Genomic DNA, 16,427 nt, shown 5'->3' on the forward strand with positions numbered 1-16,427 from the left:
TTGGCAGAACATCCTGCAAATGTTTGGATGGGCATATGTGCGTGCAGGGGACTTCATACATTTGTGTTTTTGTCTGTAAAGCTGTAGGAAACTTCCTATTGAGTTTCTGAGACTTAATAGATGGGAGCTCAAGAAGAATATTTGAGGAGGGAGTTTGTTTCCTTTCTAATATCTGTGTAAATAACTCTATGTGCTTTATTGGTCTCAGTCTCCACAGTGGGGAAGAGGAGAATCAATAATCGTTTAAAACTTTGTGAATCAATTAGATGAGCAAGACAGGCATGACAGCAGCTTTCTGACAGAGGCACTGCTCACTGGTTGATTAGGAAGGAGAGCTGGGTAGAGGGAAGGTAGGTGCTACCATGCTTTCATCCATCCTGGAGCACGAGAGGTAACTAGCTATGGCCAAAGCCAGCTCTGATGGGGGTCAGGCCTTCAAGCATGACAAATGAGACTGCATATTGAAATCATTATTACGTGTTCCAGCCAAGGACTCTTGTAACACGGTGATACAGTTGCTTTCCAAAGCAGGGGCTGAATCCAGAGTCCAGGTCCAATGGTTCAGGAATCCTCCTCTGGTTCTTCTCCTTAGGCTTAGAGAGTCCCCAACTAGATCTGAAACTAGAAGGAGCGTCACCACAGCAGTGCAGGCCAGGATTTGAACTGGTTCACTCTCCTGACATGGCAGCTCTACTGGACCTGAGCTGGAGTTTGCATACAGTGCTAATGCATGGATGCCTTAGGGCCAGCTCACGATTTCTGTGCCTCCCGTTGCCTGGCGCAGGCATACAGATTATGTGCTAATGAAACAGCTGCTTGCCAGCAGCATGTCCAAGCAGAAGTGGACCAGGGTACTGTTTCTTAATTTTATGCCTGGGCTCTTTTGTACTATCATGGCAGCATAAGGAAGGTGGTAAAATACCTCTTAAAACGCACCACACAGAGCTGCCTTCTCACCTGGTGCACAGCAAGGGTTCGACATTGCTCCTGTCCCAGCCCATGCTGTAAAACACAGGTTGGAGTGAGCTGGGGTGAGTCAGGTTTGGGAGAGCTTAGGGCAGGGAGGAGGCGTACTCTGAGCGAGCAGCACCTCCTTTCCAAAGTGAGAGGATCTGATTTGGAGGGTGCAGTGAAGGGTAGCGTGGATCCTCAGTCTCAGAAAGCTGTGAGTATGAAATGGCTGAATGCTTACTCCCAAGCTCAGGAGGAGAAATGGTGGGATCACTTCTTTTTGAATTTTGGGTCCGCTTCATGGCAGGAAGCCAGTGACCTGGGCTCACCAAATAAACCTGGCTGTATTTGTGGGACTGAATCCCCAGGTAAGAGCGGTGCGTGAACGCAGGGAAGCAAAGACAACAGCACATACGCTCCACACCTTCCCTTCACACCACAGAGCAAAACAGTGCCAAGGAGGCAGTCAGAAACCAGCCCTGGAGAAGGAGGCCTGGGTGGGCAGGGTGAGGGAAATCTTGACTTGACTCCTGCCTGCCACTAGTTATCTGGCACAAGAGGTCCAGGCGGGTGGTCCGTCAGCCCCCCTCCTCTTCCCCAGCATCTCTGCAGTCCCAGCAGGCTGCTGGGGGATGAGTCCCTCTTTGGGGTGAAGGTAGTGATGCCCAGCCCTGACACCAGCGGGCCGTGCCGTACCCTGTGCAGCGCTGCGGGGAGTGATGGGATGCGGGGAGCGATGCAGGGTCATCCCTGCTGGCTGCCAGCACCGGCTGTAAGGAGCTTACGGCCAGGGCCGTATTATGTGTGCGTGGTTGCCAGGGAAACTCCACTGCTGAACTGGGACCAAAGCGGTGGGAGCCTGACCTTTTCTTTTCGTACTCAGAGCATCAATTATGACCCTCTTAGAGAAGAGGCAGCCAGGTACAGGGCAGTGGGAAATGTGGAGTCTCTGTAATCTAGTCAGATCTCAGCTCTTGGTTTTGTCCCCTTGCTAGAGAGTTCTCCCATTTTAAGTGGTTTTTTTTTGCGGGTTTTTTTTAGTTTTTTTACTTTTGAGTAAGAGCGTTGCCTATTTACTGCTGGGCAAACTGGATGAGGCTGAAGCCTTTTACTGCTCCTTGCCTTAAGGAGAGTGGACACATCTACACAGGCTTTGCCTTCAGCTGCTTGCTCACTTGCACTCTGAGGCAAGGCAGCTCTGATCCAAAGGGTATGTAAGCTATATCAATGTGTTGAAAATGATCTAAACTCGTTAATAAGGCCAGCCTCTAAGAAAAGACTAAGTCCTGGCAAAACATTACCTTAAGTTGGCTACTTTGCTTCGGCTGTGGTCTGGCCAGCTCAGAGCATGGGCACAGCCAACTTCACTCTGTCCATAAAGGCTGAGTAGACTTTGGCATCACCAGGACTGCAGGTGCCATGTGTTAGGACGTAGAGCAACTAACAGCCTGGCCCGCAGAAGGTTAATGCTTAAATAAGCAATGCAGAATTTGAGCGAAAGGGAGTATCACTACTTCATGAGACAGAAGGGGAATAGAGGCCCTCACAGACACACTCTGGCCTGTCCACAGCTGGGCCACAGTGAGAGGACATCTTCAGGTCCTGAGGGGCTCAGAGGGCTTTGGATGCAATGCTGAACTTCCGGGGCTTGTCTAAATAGACTCTGTGAACCTTTGGAGGTTCAGCTCATAATAAGGTTTGCTCATAATAAGAGACCAAAGGCATACTTGATGAAATGGAAGAGCAGTTAATTTAGAAATGATAAAAAGAAGTAGTATTTCACCCTGGATAGTTGATTTGGGAAATTTATTCAATGACATCTTGCCAAATACTGTGACTGGACTTTTTAAAAGAGTGCTGGATAGTTTTATGGCTGCTATTGATTAATTTGGCTATACCAATGACATCCCGTTCAGCTTACATTCAAAATTCAGTCCTTAGTCTGGAGGGTAAGACAGCCAGAAAAGAATCCCCAGGCAAACACCACGATGTAATTGGATGGATGAGTAATGGAGCAGTCTGACTTTCCTCTAACTGTTTTGGGCTGGCAATGTCAGGATATTAAGCCATCCTATTGGGCTTGTCCAAGCTGGGACAGGGGAGCTAGGCCTGGTCTGTCCAGATTGCCAGCATGGTATAACATGGCACCTGGTGGGAAGAATCTACTCAGAGTGACCAGTGGTTTAATCCGTCCATGTAAGCTTATCAAACAAGGAAACACAGGCATACGGAGGTGAAAATGGAAATGCAACGAGCCTGGTGTGAAAACTGTTTATCCTGGCAGCTTGCTAACTGCTATTTCCCCTCTGTGGAAAAGTGCTGGCATCCATATGTGATGCTCTGAGAAGCTGGTATGGCATACCATCACATACTAGCCTGCTCTGACCAGTGATTGTGTATAAAATTCATAAATGGTGCACCCTCTCCTTAGCTGAACAACTTTTGGGGTTTTTCTCTGAATTGTATATGTCAGACAATGGCCCTGGTGTGTTTGACTCTTTTTCATCTTTTTTATTAACTGCATGTGCTATGGAGTGAAAAAATCCCAAGATCAAGATTACAGAATCTAGGGTATATTGCATTTCCTCTGTTGCAAAATACTTAGAATGAATGACTTCTGTAGACCCTTAAGTGGAAAGTGGAAATCACTTAGCTGTTTTCAGCCTTTGAGTCATCTTTAATCAGAGACCTTTTTATTGCAGCTCTCAGGAACTCCTTGGTGCTGGAGCACTTGCACAGTTGCCCCTGGGCTAGGGCTCTGCAACAGATCTGTTTCCACTGCTACAGAGAGATGAATGTCCAAGCCATGACTGGGATCTGTGTATATGATGATACTTATGTGTATAGTTAATGTCATTATACATGTGAATGTTGGTACATTTGTTACCGTTTACCAGGCTAACAAAACTGAGCTACACTAGCAACTCTAGATTCCTTATCACAATTATTCTCCGTAGTCACCAGGGATTGTGGCTTCCAGAGAAGACCTAGAGAGTCAACAGCCATTCTCCTATTTGCCACAGACCTTCTTTCCTGGCCACTTGTATGCCCTGCCTAGCAGGGACCAGAAGGACAACAACATGCTCTCCTGTAAGAGAGGACTCTTATAGCCCTCCACTAATTTGTCACAGTATATCCTGCCTGCCTTTCCATCAGTGGGGACACCAAAACGGGTTCTCTCCCTTTCACTCATCCACCAATTTCTGTAATCACTTCTCTGTAACCATCACCTCTGAGCTATGTATCCTTCTGTCACATACAGCCAGTGTGTTCAGTAGTTATTATGAGAACAAGGGACGGAACTGATAAATTACATGGTTATGTAAACCACATTTCTGCATCTAACGAATTTGAACTTCCCACTGACGGCACGTTCCCAGAGCAGCTCTCAGGATTTTCACCAAGAAAGATCCACTTATGAGTGAATCAGAGCACTGGGAAAGGATTGCAGGAGGTCATCTGCTCCATCTGCTGTGCAAGCCAAAATCAGCAATAACCCAGGGAACCTGTTCCAGTAAGACAGGAAAGTTTTGAAATCCTACTAAATAGTATCAACTAGGCAGAGAGTCATTAAGAAATGACACAGTCCAATATGCTCCAACCTTACTTCAAATAGGTTTTGCTGTGAATATGTGTATTTGTGGAAATGTGAGCATGCATGTTTGTGAGAGATGCAGAGATGCTGTTCTAGATGCCAGTCCCACCACAGGGACATTGTGCTAGGGCTTTAGTGTCACCATGTTCTCATAGTCCCTACTGCAAGCACTCAAGGAAAGGACTCGTACAGGATGATGCAGCATGTAATATTAAAACCAGACTCTTGTTGTATTGAGTCGTTGAAAACTAAATAAAAAAATTAAATGTGGGGAGAAAAAACAAACAGGTGGAAGATCCTGACTGCAGGCTAGCCTGAGGCAGTGATGCATTTGTGGTAAGAATAAACAGGAGTAAATGAACACTTAAGCAACAAAGATCCTGATTTCCTGTCAGATCTGTTATAACAAACGGGACTCAGAAATATAGAAAATTTAATTATAAGACTTTGAACTGTTGTGGCATTTTCCATCACGAACAATAAAACTCCAGTGAATCAGGTATCCCACCAGGACTGTGACAAATAGGTACACAATGGTGTCTCAATTTTGAAGAAAAGAAATGCATAGGTAGGGAAATTAAGGTCTATGTTTTCCCAGAAGTTATTTGGTGCTTGCTCACTCCTTTTTGCCTCCACAAAATGTGTGGTAGGCAGGGCTGAAGTCTAAACAAGAGGCAGCCCAGTGTGATTTGTCTGTAGGTCATAGAGGAATTTTGCAAATCAAGACTGTACTGAAGACACACGAACAGCTTTTCTTCTAAATCAAGAAAATGAGAAGAGGGCTTTGGAAAGTGATAGTGGCTTGAGTTGTTAGGATTTAGAGGATTCCCTTTGCAAACCGGAAAGAAAGGGAAGGGCAGACCCCAGTTGTTAAATTATGGCTGTACATGAAGCTTAATGCAGCAGCAAATGGGGTTAGATATATTGATGTTCCCAAAAGCCTAACAAAAAGGGGCTACTCCCAGAGCAGCACAAATTGTATTTCTCCTGCACTTGTGCAGAGATAGCAACCTAGGGTATTTTGCAAAAACATGGTTTACTTCTCTAAATCCAAGAAGTAAACACATGCTCTTGACTTGTTCCTCACTCAAATTCCTTGTGCATAACTTGACACACCTGGCCCTTGTGGGGTCTGGCACTTGGACTGGAGCTAAAGGAACTTGCCACCAGTAGCAAAAATCTGTTCAGGGCCCAGCAACAGGAGGATGGTGCACAGAACCAGATTGCATTCGGGTAGGTTGCACGGAGGAAATATAACCTACTGATCTCACTCCTCAAGTCAGCAGTTATACTATGGCTCAGTGGAAGGCTCTCTAGTTCTTCAAGATGACTAGCCCACTGCAACCATTTTTGGGGATTGTGCGTTCCTCTGCTTTAGGTATGCTCTCGAGTCTGCCCCATGCTGAGAAGCAGTTTTGCTCTGGATAGTAAGATTTTGTTTGTAAGGCAATAATTGTTTTTGGTTGCCTGGGGAATGCAGAGAGGCTGTTAGGAAGGAACTTGTGAGAAAAGCACCCCAGGGACCTCTCCTGCCACATCTGAGTTAAATGGTTTGTTAAATGGCAGTGATTGGTTTCAACTGGTGCAGCTGCAGGAGGGCTCCTCAGGGAGTCACCTGCAGCCTTGCCAAGGGCCTGCATCCTGGGTGGGGGGGCTTAGACCTGGCCTTCATGCAATATCTGCATGGGCCTGCCCTTGAGGGACAGAAGGCACTGGGCAATTTAGAATTGGTGGCAATGACACTTGGTCACTCTCTAAACCTTGTGCCACCTCCGCAAATGCTCTTCCATCCACCTAGGAACTTGCCAGCCACAGTCTCCAAGAGGAGGCTTCATGGTGAGTGCTTTTGCACCTTCACCATGTGCAATCCATCCTCCTTATCTGAGGGGTTAAACGTGCAGGAGGGGGAGGCAATACTTGTCCCAGCAGCCGTAAACTCAGAGCAGATTTTCTGTGGGAAGCCATCTGTCAGCTGGGGAGCGGTGCTGTGTCAATTGATCAGCTCCACCTCCAGCTCAGCTCTGCAAACTACAGATCCCTGACCTTGCAGGGTGACAGCGGGGGAGTACTAGGATCTCTGGAGGCATTGAGTTCCTGTAATGGAGCCTCTACTCTTTCAGACTGGGTGAGGGACACCCTGCAGCATCTTGTTGTCTCTTGCAACAGTTAGCTATGGAGATCCTGGGCTTGCAGGTGAAAGGGCTGCAGGAGAAAGACAAGCTTTTGTATTGTATTTCACATGGATGATGTACAATGTAAGGGACTTCTACTCTGAACTCAACTTATCCCTATCCCAAACTTAAATCTGTCTCCCAGTGGCAATGCTGAACCATGTTTCTGCTGTTCCAAGGTGAAAAAGGGAGATGGAGAGTATGAAATTTCTGCAGGAGAAAAATAGGAGCTTGTAGTGTTCTGTAAAGACCTTTAATGTCCAGAGGGGTAAAATATTCCTTTTTGGTTTTAGACTGTAATAAAGCAATAATGATTCTGTGGGGTATATGTGTGTAAAAATGGTAAAACTTCCTTAGATCTGCCTCTAGTTTAAAAGCTTTCACTGCAACACCACAGTGAGGTCAAATTCCTGCTCTGATAGCCCTGTGGTTCTCTGTCAGTTCATCTCCTTCTCTTTCTCCCTGACTTACAATCAGGTGTGTTCAAAAATATGGAGAGGAAGGAAATTGTGGCTCTCAGGCATTTTTCTTAGTTTGCTTTTTGTCCCCCAAAAGGCACTAACTGAGATTCCTGTCCAGCTCTATCAGCAATTCTCCTGATTTATTATGAGAGGGACACTTTCTTCTACACTGTTGTCTGTTCTTCCTTCCTTGCCCCTCTCTTTTTTGAGTGCTGAGTTGGTTAGGGAATGAAGAAAATTTGGCTAGCCCAAGTATTGGGGTGATCAAATGCCAAGAGACATCTTGGCAAGCCAAAAGCTGGACTAGCTTGCACCTCCTTAACGCTCTCATTTTGAATAGAAGTTGCCTCTTCTTGCTGCTTCTATAATAAAAATGCAAGCAGTTGCTCAAGAGCAATTATTACATCCACAGCCAAGTGGTCTGTGCTGTTTGATTTAAGGAGGGGTGCTTAACTTTCTCGGTGGAGAGGAATTGTTTAGCTGGGTTGCGGTAAAGCTATCTGTGTGGTTTGTTGATTTTTGATGTTCTGATACACTCTGGTTAGTGAGGAGCCCTGAATTTTCTCCCCAAGTCTTTGGGGTTGAATTCCCTTCAACAGTTGGGCTGTGCACCGGTGTGGAATGAACTGTCAGCGGGCACTTTAGCGGGAGCATCTGACCCTATTTAAAATCATGGGAGGGCAGTACCTCTCTGACCTCGCTATCACGCCTACTAACTCCTGCATGTGTGTGTGTATGCAGCCTTGAAATACTAGTGGATTTACCATCTCCCACCCCCTACTTGTCACTGACAGGTGAGGAAAGCACCCCGTATTTTTTCAGACAAGACTTCAAGATGCTGTGTGTCAAATGTTCTCATAATTCAATAGCCAGGTCCTTCAGATCTTAGACTCTCTGCTAGAAACTGTGGAAATTCACAGTCAATTCAGAGGTTCTTATGCATAAGTATAGAAAAGCTTTTGTTGAAGTTAATATAAAAATAAATACTAGTAATCAATGTAGCTGTCTTGCCTTTTCATGTTACAGTAAGGCTGAGTCTTCGCACTCTAGCATTCAATTTGCTACAAGTGGCTTTCAAAGGCACAGTGCAATGAAGGGTATTGGAGATGCTTGTTCAGGCTTTCTTCAAACTCTGGCAGATGCTGTGACAATAGTTTAATCTTTCCTCTGGCTTTCCTGATTTTCTCCGTAAGCTTCAAAGATAAAAAGTATCTTTTTATTGGAAGAGTAAGTTATTTTCCTGAGCACAGTTCTGGGAGAAGGGGGTGAATTCCAGTGATAGAAAGTATGAGCTGTTTGCCACAGATTGAGAGGCTCAGTTGCTGCTCTTGTGTTTTTTGTCTCCAATTTGTTGCTGTCTTCTTTTCCTTTTTCTTTTTGTGTGCATTTATTTTTCCAGTGAGCAAAGAGCAGCCCTAAGAGTACTTTCATAAGTGGGTGGTGAGCTGTGTGGAGGAAGTGAACAGAGTTTAATCACCAAACCTCATAGAAGAGGCATGGGGATCTGGGAGCAAGGACTCTTTCATATAGGACGTGATCCATAGGGAGTTCAGAAAAGAGAAACAAACAGCTTAAGGCTGGGTGCAGGATCAGAGCTTTTTTTTCTGGAGTTGCTGAGCTATGGCATATTTTGCCAATAGAGAAAATGGCTATAGGTAATCAAAACCATGACTAAAGAAGGGAGGGATGGATGGATGGATGGATGGATGGATGGATGGATGGATGATTAACTGGCATCTCTGCTGAAAAACAGCTTTACCTGCCAGGCTGTAGGAGAGTGAATTTGGTAGAGAGCTGTTCTAAATGTGAATATCTTGAGGTAATGTCTTGAGGCATTTGCACAGTGAGTTTCCCCAGGTCTAAAACTCCTGACTACCTCCTTTTGGATCTCTGGTTCAGCTCTTCTGGCTTATTGAAAGAAGGCGGGGCTGCTATCTCATTCCTAAAATTGGTGATTGGATTTGGAGAACTTTCTTATTATAATGGGAATCTCTGCAGAGAGATATCATTTAATTCTGCCTTTTTTTTGTTTGTTTGTTTGTGATCTAATCCTACTCTGCAGAAGTCAGTGGGAGTTTGCAGTTGATTTTAAAAGACAGAAGATCAATCCATAAGAGAGCATATTGGGAAATACTTTTTCCATTCCTTTCTATCATGAATTGGGCAAAAGCAGGGATTTGGATTTTACTGGATCTGTCACAAATTGAAAGCCTGGTATCTTGTGAAATCCCAGGACGAAAAAGGCTTACACTATGCCATGGGAGAGCTGAGATCTGTACAAAACTCCCTTGGAGTCTTGGAGGTTATAAAATGGTACAAGTTCTGATTCTTGCAAAGATTAACTTGGTATGGTAGAAGGATATGAAAGCAATACCAAAAGAAATATTGAGCTGACATTTGTCTAAAACATGGTATAAACAAAACCCATGATAGTTTAGAATTTTATTTTTTCCATTTTAATATATTTTATGTTGTTCTGAGACTGAGCGTTCACGGTTGTAGCACTCTGTGCTACTGCTTGCTTTGAGAGGAGCATGCAGTGGAGGTACTCAGAGCTATTTGTGTCCAACGGTTTTGCCTACTCTAGTTGTACTTCAGTCTGGATACTCAAGCTAGAGTGACTGTCCCAAACTAAATCAGTATCAAAGCTGCTGTGTATCCTGTTTATACTACACATAAGGTTATGATAATCCCGGGATTAAAGCTCTTAATTTCTACAGCCATGGAATATTTTGTACATATTTGCTTTTTCTGTCCTCACTTGTGTACCACTTGTTCCCTGTCTGTTAGAATCATGCCTAACATTTGAAACCTTTAAGTAATTTCGGCAACCTGCCTTTAAAAATAAAGTAAGGACAGCTGGTCATAAAAAGGCTTTTACTTCCTTCCCACTTGCTTCACTTAAATTTTAAATTTTTAACAGTTAAAAATCCTTAAGCTCTGACCAAGACATGAAGTGTAAGATTCTGACTGTGTGCCTCCCCCTCCATGCTCAATGGGTTGACTAGGAATGCTGTTTATTTCCTTTGACCTATTCTTGTTTTCTTTTTCTCTCTCTTCCTCTCTTTGACTTCCTATTCTAGGATGAGTCATCCATGTTCTTCCAGTTTGGCCCATCAATAGAACAGCAAGCCTCTGTCATGCTCAACATCATGGAAGAATATGACTGGTACATCTTCTCCATTGTCACTACTTACTTCCCTGGTTACCAGGACTTTGTGAACAAGATCCGCAGTACCATTGAGCACAGCTTTGTGGGTTGGGAACTGGAGGAGGTCCTCCTGTTGGACATGTCCCTGGACGATGGGGACTCAAAGATCCAGAACCAGCTCAAGAAGCTCCAAAGCCCTGTTATCCTCCTCTACTGCACAAAGGAAGAGGCCACCTACATTTTTGAGGTGGCCAACTCTGTGGGTCTGACAGGCTATGGTTACACGTGGATTGTGCCCAGCCTGGTGGCAGGGGATACAGACACAGTGCCATCCGAGTTCCCCACCGGGCTCATCTCTGTCTCATATGATGAATGGGACTACGGTCTTCCTGCCAGAGTGAGGGATGGAATAGCCATAATCACCACGGCTGCTTCTGATATGCTGTCTGAACACAGCTTCATCCCTGAGCCCAAGAGCAGCTGTTACAACACCCAGGAGAAAAGGATTTACCAGTCCAACATGCTCAACAGGTAAGGGAAGGGGCTGGGCCAGCATTACAAAAGAGGGGTCAGAGAGAACCTCTGAGACCAGAATAATTCTGCTAGGGCACATGGTGCTTCCGGGCAGCAGGCGGTGTTGGCCAGAACCTGGGCAAGGTGAAGCGTGCTGATGGTGAGACCTGCGTTGCTGTGTGTCATGAGTGCCACTACTGTCACCCCCTTAGAAAGCCTCCATGCAACACAGGGGGCAAGCCAGCATGAGGAAAAGGAACAATGAAGGCATAGTGCAAAAATTTGAGCATGCCCCTTGATGCACACTATTTTGCTTTTATAACAACGCTGAACTTCTTGGAGTGCCTTTGCATGAATGGGTCTGTAACTCTCAGGTGGGTTCTTGCTGCAAGCAGTGGGGATGTTTGTACTGAAATCTAGAAGGCTCCAGGTTCTGTTCCAGGAACCAGCAGTATGTGAACGGGTGTCCTTTATAGGTGATGGTTGTGTAACCCACCTGGAATAGTTTCATGGCACCTGTTGTGTGAGGACCAAGTGTCCTTCTGCTGTCTGTTAGCCCTGAATTACAGGAGAGAATGAAGTGCAGTGAGATCTGGAGATCTAGAGCTGCAAAAAGAGTTAGAGTCAACAACTCTGCTCAGCTCCTGCTTTATACTGGAAGCCTTTAAAGCCCTTGGGTGTCTTAAAGGTCCAGTTTACCTCAAAGAGGAGGACTTGTGCTATCATCCTGCTCATTGGCACCTTGTTGGCCATTGTCTGCTGGGTGTTTTGGGTCCCATTCTCTCTTGTGCACATTATGCAGAGAGCCTAGGCACCTCCATCAGAATGGCAAGTTTTTCTAGATGGAAAAAGGCATTTAAAAATAGGGAAAACCTATTTAATAAACATCTTCTTTTGATCCAGATTCAGATTTTCTTAAGAAACAGTGCTAAGATGCCTGTTTAATGTCATAGAGGAAGTCTGTGGTGGAACAACCTCTAGAACAGCACTGATTCCTAGATCTCCCTTTTTGTCCCAGCTGGAGTTTTAGTGTGTCTCTAAGCAACCCAGATAATTAGACATGGGAATAGCTGGGGGAGGTGGTATCTGCAATTAGCCAGATGCCCCCTGACCTGCTCAGTTGTCATTCTCCAATGTTTTACATATAAAATCCTTGGACAGGTTGGTCCCTTTGTGGTAGGACAAGGGGAATCCAGGCAGTAGCCATCAGGAGGGGTGGCCACACGGAGCTCAACATCTTTCTTCATTTGTCATGATGAATCATGGAACAGTGTAAATGTGAGGGATTGGTTTGCATGCTGTGGCCCCTCACTGTCAACTGTACTAGGCAGATAGAGCGACCGGTGGACAAGAAAGCAGATTTTGCTTTGCCTGAAAGTCGGACACTGAAAGAAAAGTCTGTTCTTTGACCCATTATATTGTCCATAATGCTATCTGCTATTTGTTCTTTGTCTCTATGATCCATTGACATATTACCAGGTCTTATTGCCTTTACTTCCTCTTCCTCATACTGGCTTTTTGCTGTCTGCAAGCCTTGGAACCACCAAAGGTGCGCAAAGCTTTTATCAGTTTCCTTCCTAGCTAGACTTAGTGGTAAGGAGTGTTTTCTGCTGCTCTTTTGAGTCATCCCTGGAATGCTTAAGTGGGGAAAAGATATTTGATATATACAAAGTTATCAGAAGTAGCACCAAGGCAGGCTGTTGTTCTACCTTTCCAAATGAACAGGGATTTCTGGGGGGAGCTGTATTGTGTCTTTTCAGCAGTTATCTAGAAAACAAAACATTGTCCCCTGCTATGTGATGCAGTGTTCTGCACAGACCTTCTGCTAATTAGTTCTGTTGACACTGTATTAGCCTGTGCATAACATCATACCCATATAGCTACGCTGCTTTGAGGACCCAACGTAATCTCTCTGCATAGCATTTCTTTTCATTGTATAGAGGTTGCCAGGTCAGAGACTCTTGAGTTTCTAGATATGACAGTACTGTTGTGCAGTGTAGATATGCCCTGAAGCCTGGGCACCCCACATGAAAGCAGTTCTTGTCACTTTTGAAGATATTAGCTTTCTTTTCACCTTCATGGCCCAAATCATGCTGTTCCTTCTCCCTTGTCTGCTTTGGGTACAATATTTACAGGAATGACTGCAGATACATGTAGATATACCCAGCTTAGTTTGGGTACCAACATCAATCTCGCTGAGAAGCAGAGTCAATTAGTCCACGCTAAGCTCCGTTCTGCCACTGCCTAGATTGCTGCAGGCACCTGAGCTAGCTCAGAAATAATTACACTGTGTTGCACTTGCTTCTGTGACCGCAGCACAAGTATTCACTTTGCCTCACACTGCACTGGCCTGTGCTCTGCCAGTCTGGGGTTCTGACCTCCCCAAAATGTTTCTATCCTGTCTGTACTTCCAAGTGAGGTGGTGAAAAAGTGAGACTTCAGTGAGTTGGGTGCTTAGTTTTCTGTTTAAGTGAAACTACTTTTGGGTACCTTTTGATGTATAAAAGCTAGCGGTGTCCAAAATAAGCCATTGCTTTTACAAATCCAAAGTTTCAATAGAAATGTGATAGCTTCAAGCTCAGCTTCACAGCCTGGAGTCTGGGCAGGAGGAAAGGTAGAGGAGAGGGAGAAGAAGTGGAAAGAAGCAGACTTGAAGATATGAGTTCACTTCACTGAACCAAAACCCACAGAGATTAATGGCTGTAATCTGTGTTCATACCTTCAAGTCCCATTGAACTCTCTGGAATTTACTATGTGTTAAGCTTTAAACCTCTCCTGATATACTTTGTCTATCTGAGGTCTTTAAATCTCTCCTGAAATGCTTTGTCTATCTGGGGTATTACAGATTCTGCGGACCTGGCTGCTTCATACCTTCCCTAACCCCTTCCACCTACTAAGATCCCACAGCACTTGTGCATTGTGCACAGCAGGCAGGAGCAATACCTGCAAGTCTGGGACACGGTCTGGCTCTCTTTGGACTGGACTGAAGGTTCTGGAAAACTAATTTTAGTCCTGCCCCAGACCCGGCAATACTATATTCAGCCATCTGTAACTTACAGTTCCCCCTCCACATGCCTACACAGAATAGAGAAATGTATGTATGTGGGCTTGATGTCTGGGGAGACTGCAGAGTGTATGTGACCTCAGATAATACATCACCATGTAGATGGTGTTTCAGAAACTCTTGAAGCTAGTCCAAAATGGTCCAATTTGCTTCAAATCCATAGCTGGGAGGCAGTGCGATAAAGGAATTTTCCCATTTTATTCTTCGGAGAGTGACACATGCAACTAAAAAATGTGTAATTTAGTTCAGCTGGGGCACATTATACACTAAGACTGTGAATTAGTCATTTCCCAAGATCTGCCTTTGAACTCTGACCATTTCTTACTTTTTTTTTTCCTTTCTGAAAGTGCAGTAGTTCTGAATGCAGCTAAAATCAAATGTTCTTGCTCAATGTGGTCTCAGTTGGTGGTTGATCTGGGTGCATAAGGGAGTAAGGAGGAAATGAACTGAATGTTGCTCAGATTTAGAAAGAAAGCTCAGTTTCTGCATGTCTTTTCCCCTTCTTACGTTGACACTCTTGTTCATTTTTGCAAGTGCTTGTGCAAACAAAGTTTTGTTTGAAGTATGGCTGCAAGCACAAAAAGAAACAAGACGGACTGTTATCTAAATGCCATTTCTTGCCAATGTAGGTGTTTGGTCTGCATCTTCTTGTATTAATAATGGTCTCATAGCAACTGTTTCTTGTCTGTCTTGAAACTGATTCTCCTCTGTGTTATGCTGGAACTGCAGAAGTATGATCACGACCATTGAACATTGCAGATTTTGTCCTAGAAATGAGCCCTCTGGTGAGGTAACTCCACTAACAAGTAGGAAAATGATACTTTAAGAAAGGTTTGTTCTACAAGAATTGTTAGTTTTCTTTTTGAATGATTCTTGAGGAAGTTTTCCTCTATTGATGTATTTATCTCAATTTATGCTGATAATAGGCTTAGGTGATCATTTGGAGTCCAAATATCCAAATGCTGTTTTTCAGTTCAATTACATTCTTTAATTCTTTGTTTTTTTTGTAATAGTTACCTGTTCATTTATTCCTTCATTGTCCCAGAAAGAAATCTGGTTGGAATATTCCAGTCTACCAAGTTTATAGTTATCTCGATGGCCGGTTTTCTCCTGGGCATCCAGCAAACCACTGTGCTCTCTGTTCCCTTCTACTGGATGAGAAGATTACAGAGGTTGGGAAGGAGTTTCTAACAGGGTTTTCCTCTGGAGAGATGCTCAGATGTGGGGTTCTTCCCTCTTGGCCCCTCCAAGGATAGTTGCTAACCTTCTAGGCATTCTGCAAAGCTCATCTATTCTCCCTTCACCATGGCTGCTGAGGAGGGAGTGGGCAGAGGTGGATGTGTTTATAGACAGCCTTCTGCTTATTTTGTTATTTTAATTGATGGGACAGATTTCCTTGAGCTCAGGATCGGTGCTTCTCATTACATTTTAGAAATGGGAAGAAATAACTAAATGACAGGAGCATTCTTGGGAGTGGAATTCAGGGATGAGTCATGAGAAAAGAATATGATTTCTGGCACATATTTGAGGAATAGAAGCTCAGCCGTTTTGTATGGATATTCACAGTCGTTGGGCTACATAAGCTGTGTTTTCATTATAGCCTTCAATGAGACCTGGGTTATTCCAACTGGTTGTCATGGCTGCTTGTGAATGCTGGGCCATAACTACTAGTTTGTTGTTGTAGGGTTACTAATGAGTTCTCCACTGATTGGCTTTAATAGTCTCTCATTTAACACCAGGCTGCACACAACAGATTTCATTTTAATAAAAAGTGCAGTGAAGCATTTGCTTTGGAATGAAAATACAAATGTGGAATTATACTGCCTTTGCAAAGAAATACATTAAGAGGGGAACAAAGGTAGGTTCAATTCTGCACTTTGTATTCCTCAAATATGAAAACAGCTGGCAAGCTAGCTCGGTGCATTATTTGGACATGATACTTCCACTTTGAGGGAAATACTAACTTTCATCTGGAGATTTCCATGCCAATCAGTTAAGAAATGTGAAAGAGCCCTTGATGAATGGTTGGAAACTGTTTTCCCTGGAACACCCAGGGCAAGCTGTGTTCTCACATGGCCAAACCAGGAATTGCTGGGGCTTAGACAGCTGAACAGTGAGTCATTGAGCAGAGAAAGTACTTGCAATAGGATTGTACAAATATGTTGGTTCCCTGGAGACTCAAGGTCATAGGGGCTATACGTACCCCTGGAAAGGTGCAGTGCCCTTTCAGTGTGTTGTGCCACCCTGATACCTGGGAGCAGCACCATGCCCATAGCATCCTGGACCTACTTTCCCCAGGTCAGTGCCAAGAACACTGCCCAGGCAACACCTTCCCTTGTTTTCCGGGCCTCTCCCAAACCACCCTCCTGCCCTTTCCTCTCCAGTCACGGCAGCTATCGCCTGCCATGTCGGACACAGGGATCATCATATGTCATTTGCAGGTACTACCATGGAGCCACTCCGTATTGTCTCCCATCCAAGTGAGCCACACACCTCACATAGCGCAGCAAGGGAGTTGAGA

General features: G+C 44.6%; 1 protein-coding gene across 1 annotated transcript in view; it reads left to right on the forward strand.

Moving 5' to 3' along the window:
- GRIN2B (glutamate receptor, ionotropic, N-methyl D-aspartate 2B) overlaps positions 1 to 16,427 on the forward strand; it is a 206,735-nt gene that overhangs the window by 78,365 nt on the left and 111,943 nt on the right. The window contains exon 3 of the mRNA XM_009322194.1: positions 10,262 to 10,860. Within this exon, the coding sequence (XP_009320469.1) occupies positions 10,262 to 10,860 (599 nt within the window). The remainder of the gene's footprint in view (positions 1 to 10,261; positions 10,861 to 16,427) is intronic.

This window comes from Pygoscelis adeliae, unplaced genomic scaffold, assembly GCF_000699105.1.
Source record: "Pygoscelis adeliae isolate BGI_AS28 unplaced genomic scaffold, ASM69910v1 Scaffold60, whole genome shotgun sequence".
In the NCBI taxonomy this organism is placed as follows: domain Eukaryota; kingdom Metazoa; phylum Chordata; class Aves; order Sphenisciformes; family Spheniscidae; genus Pygoscelis; species Pygoscelis adeliae.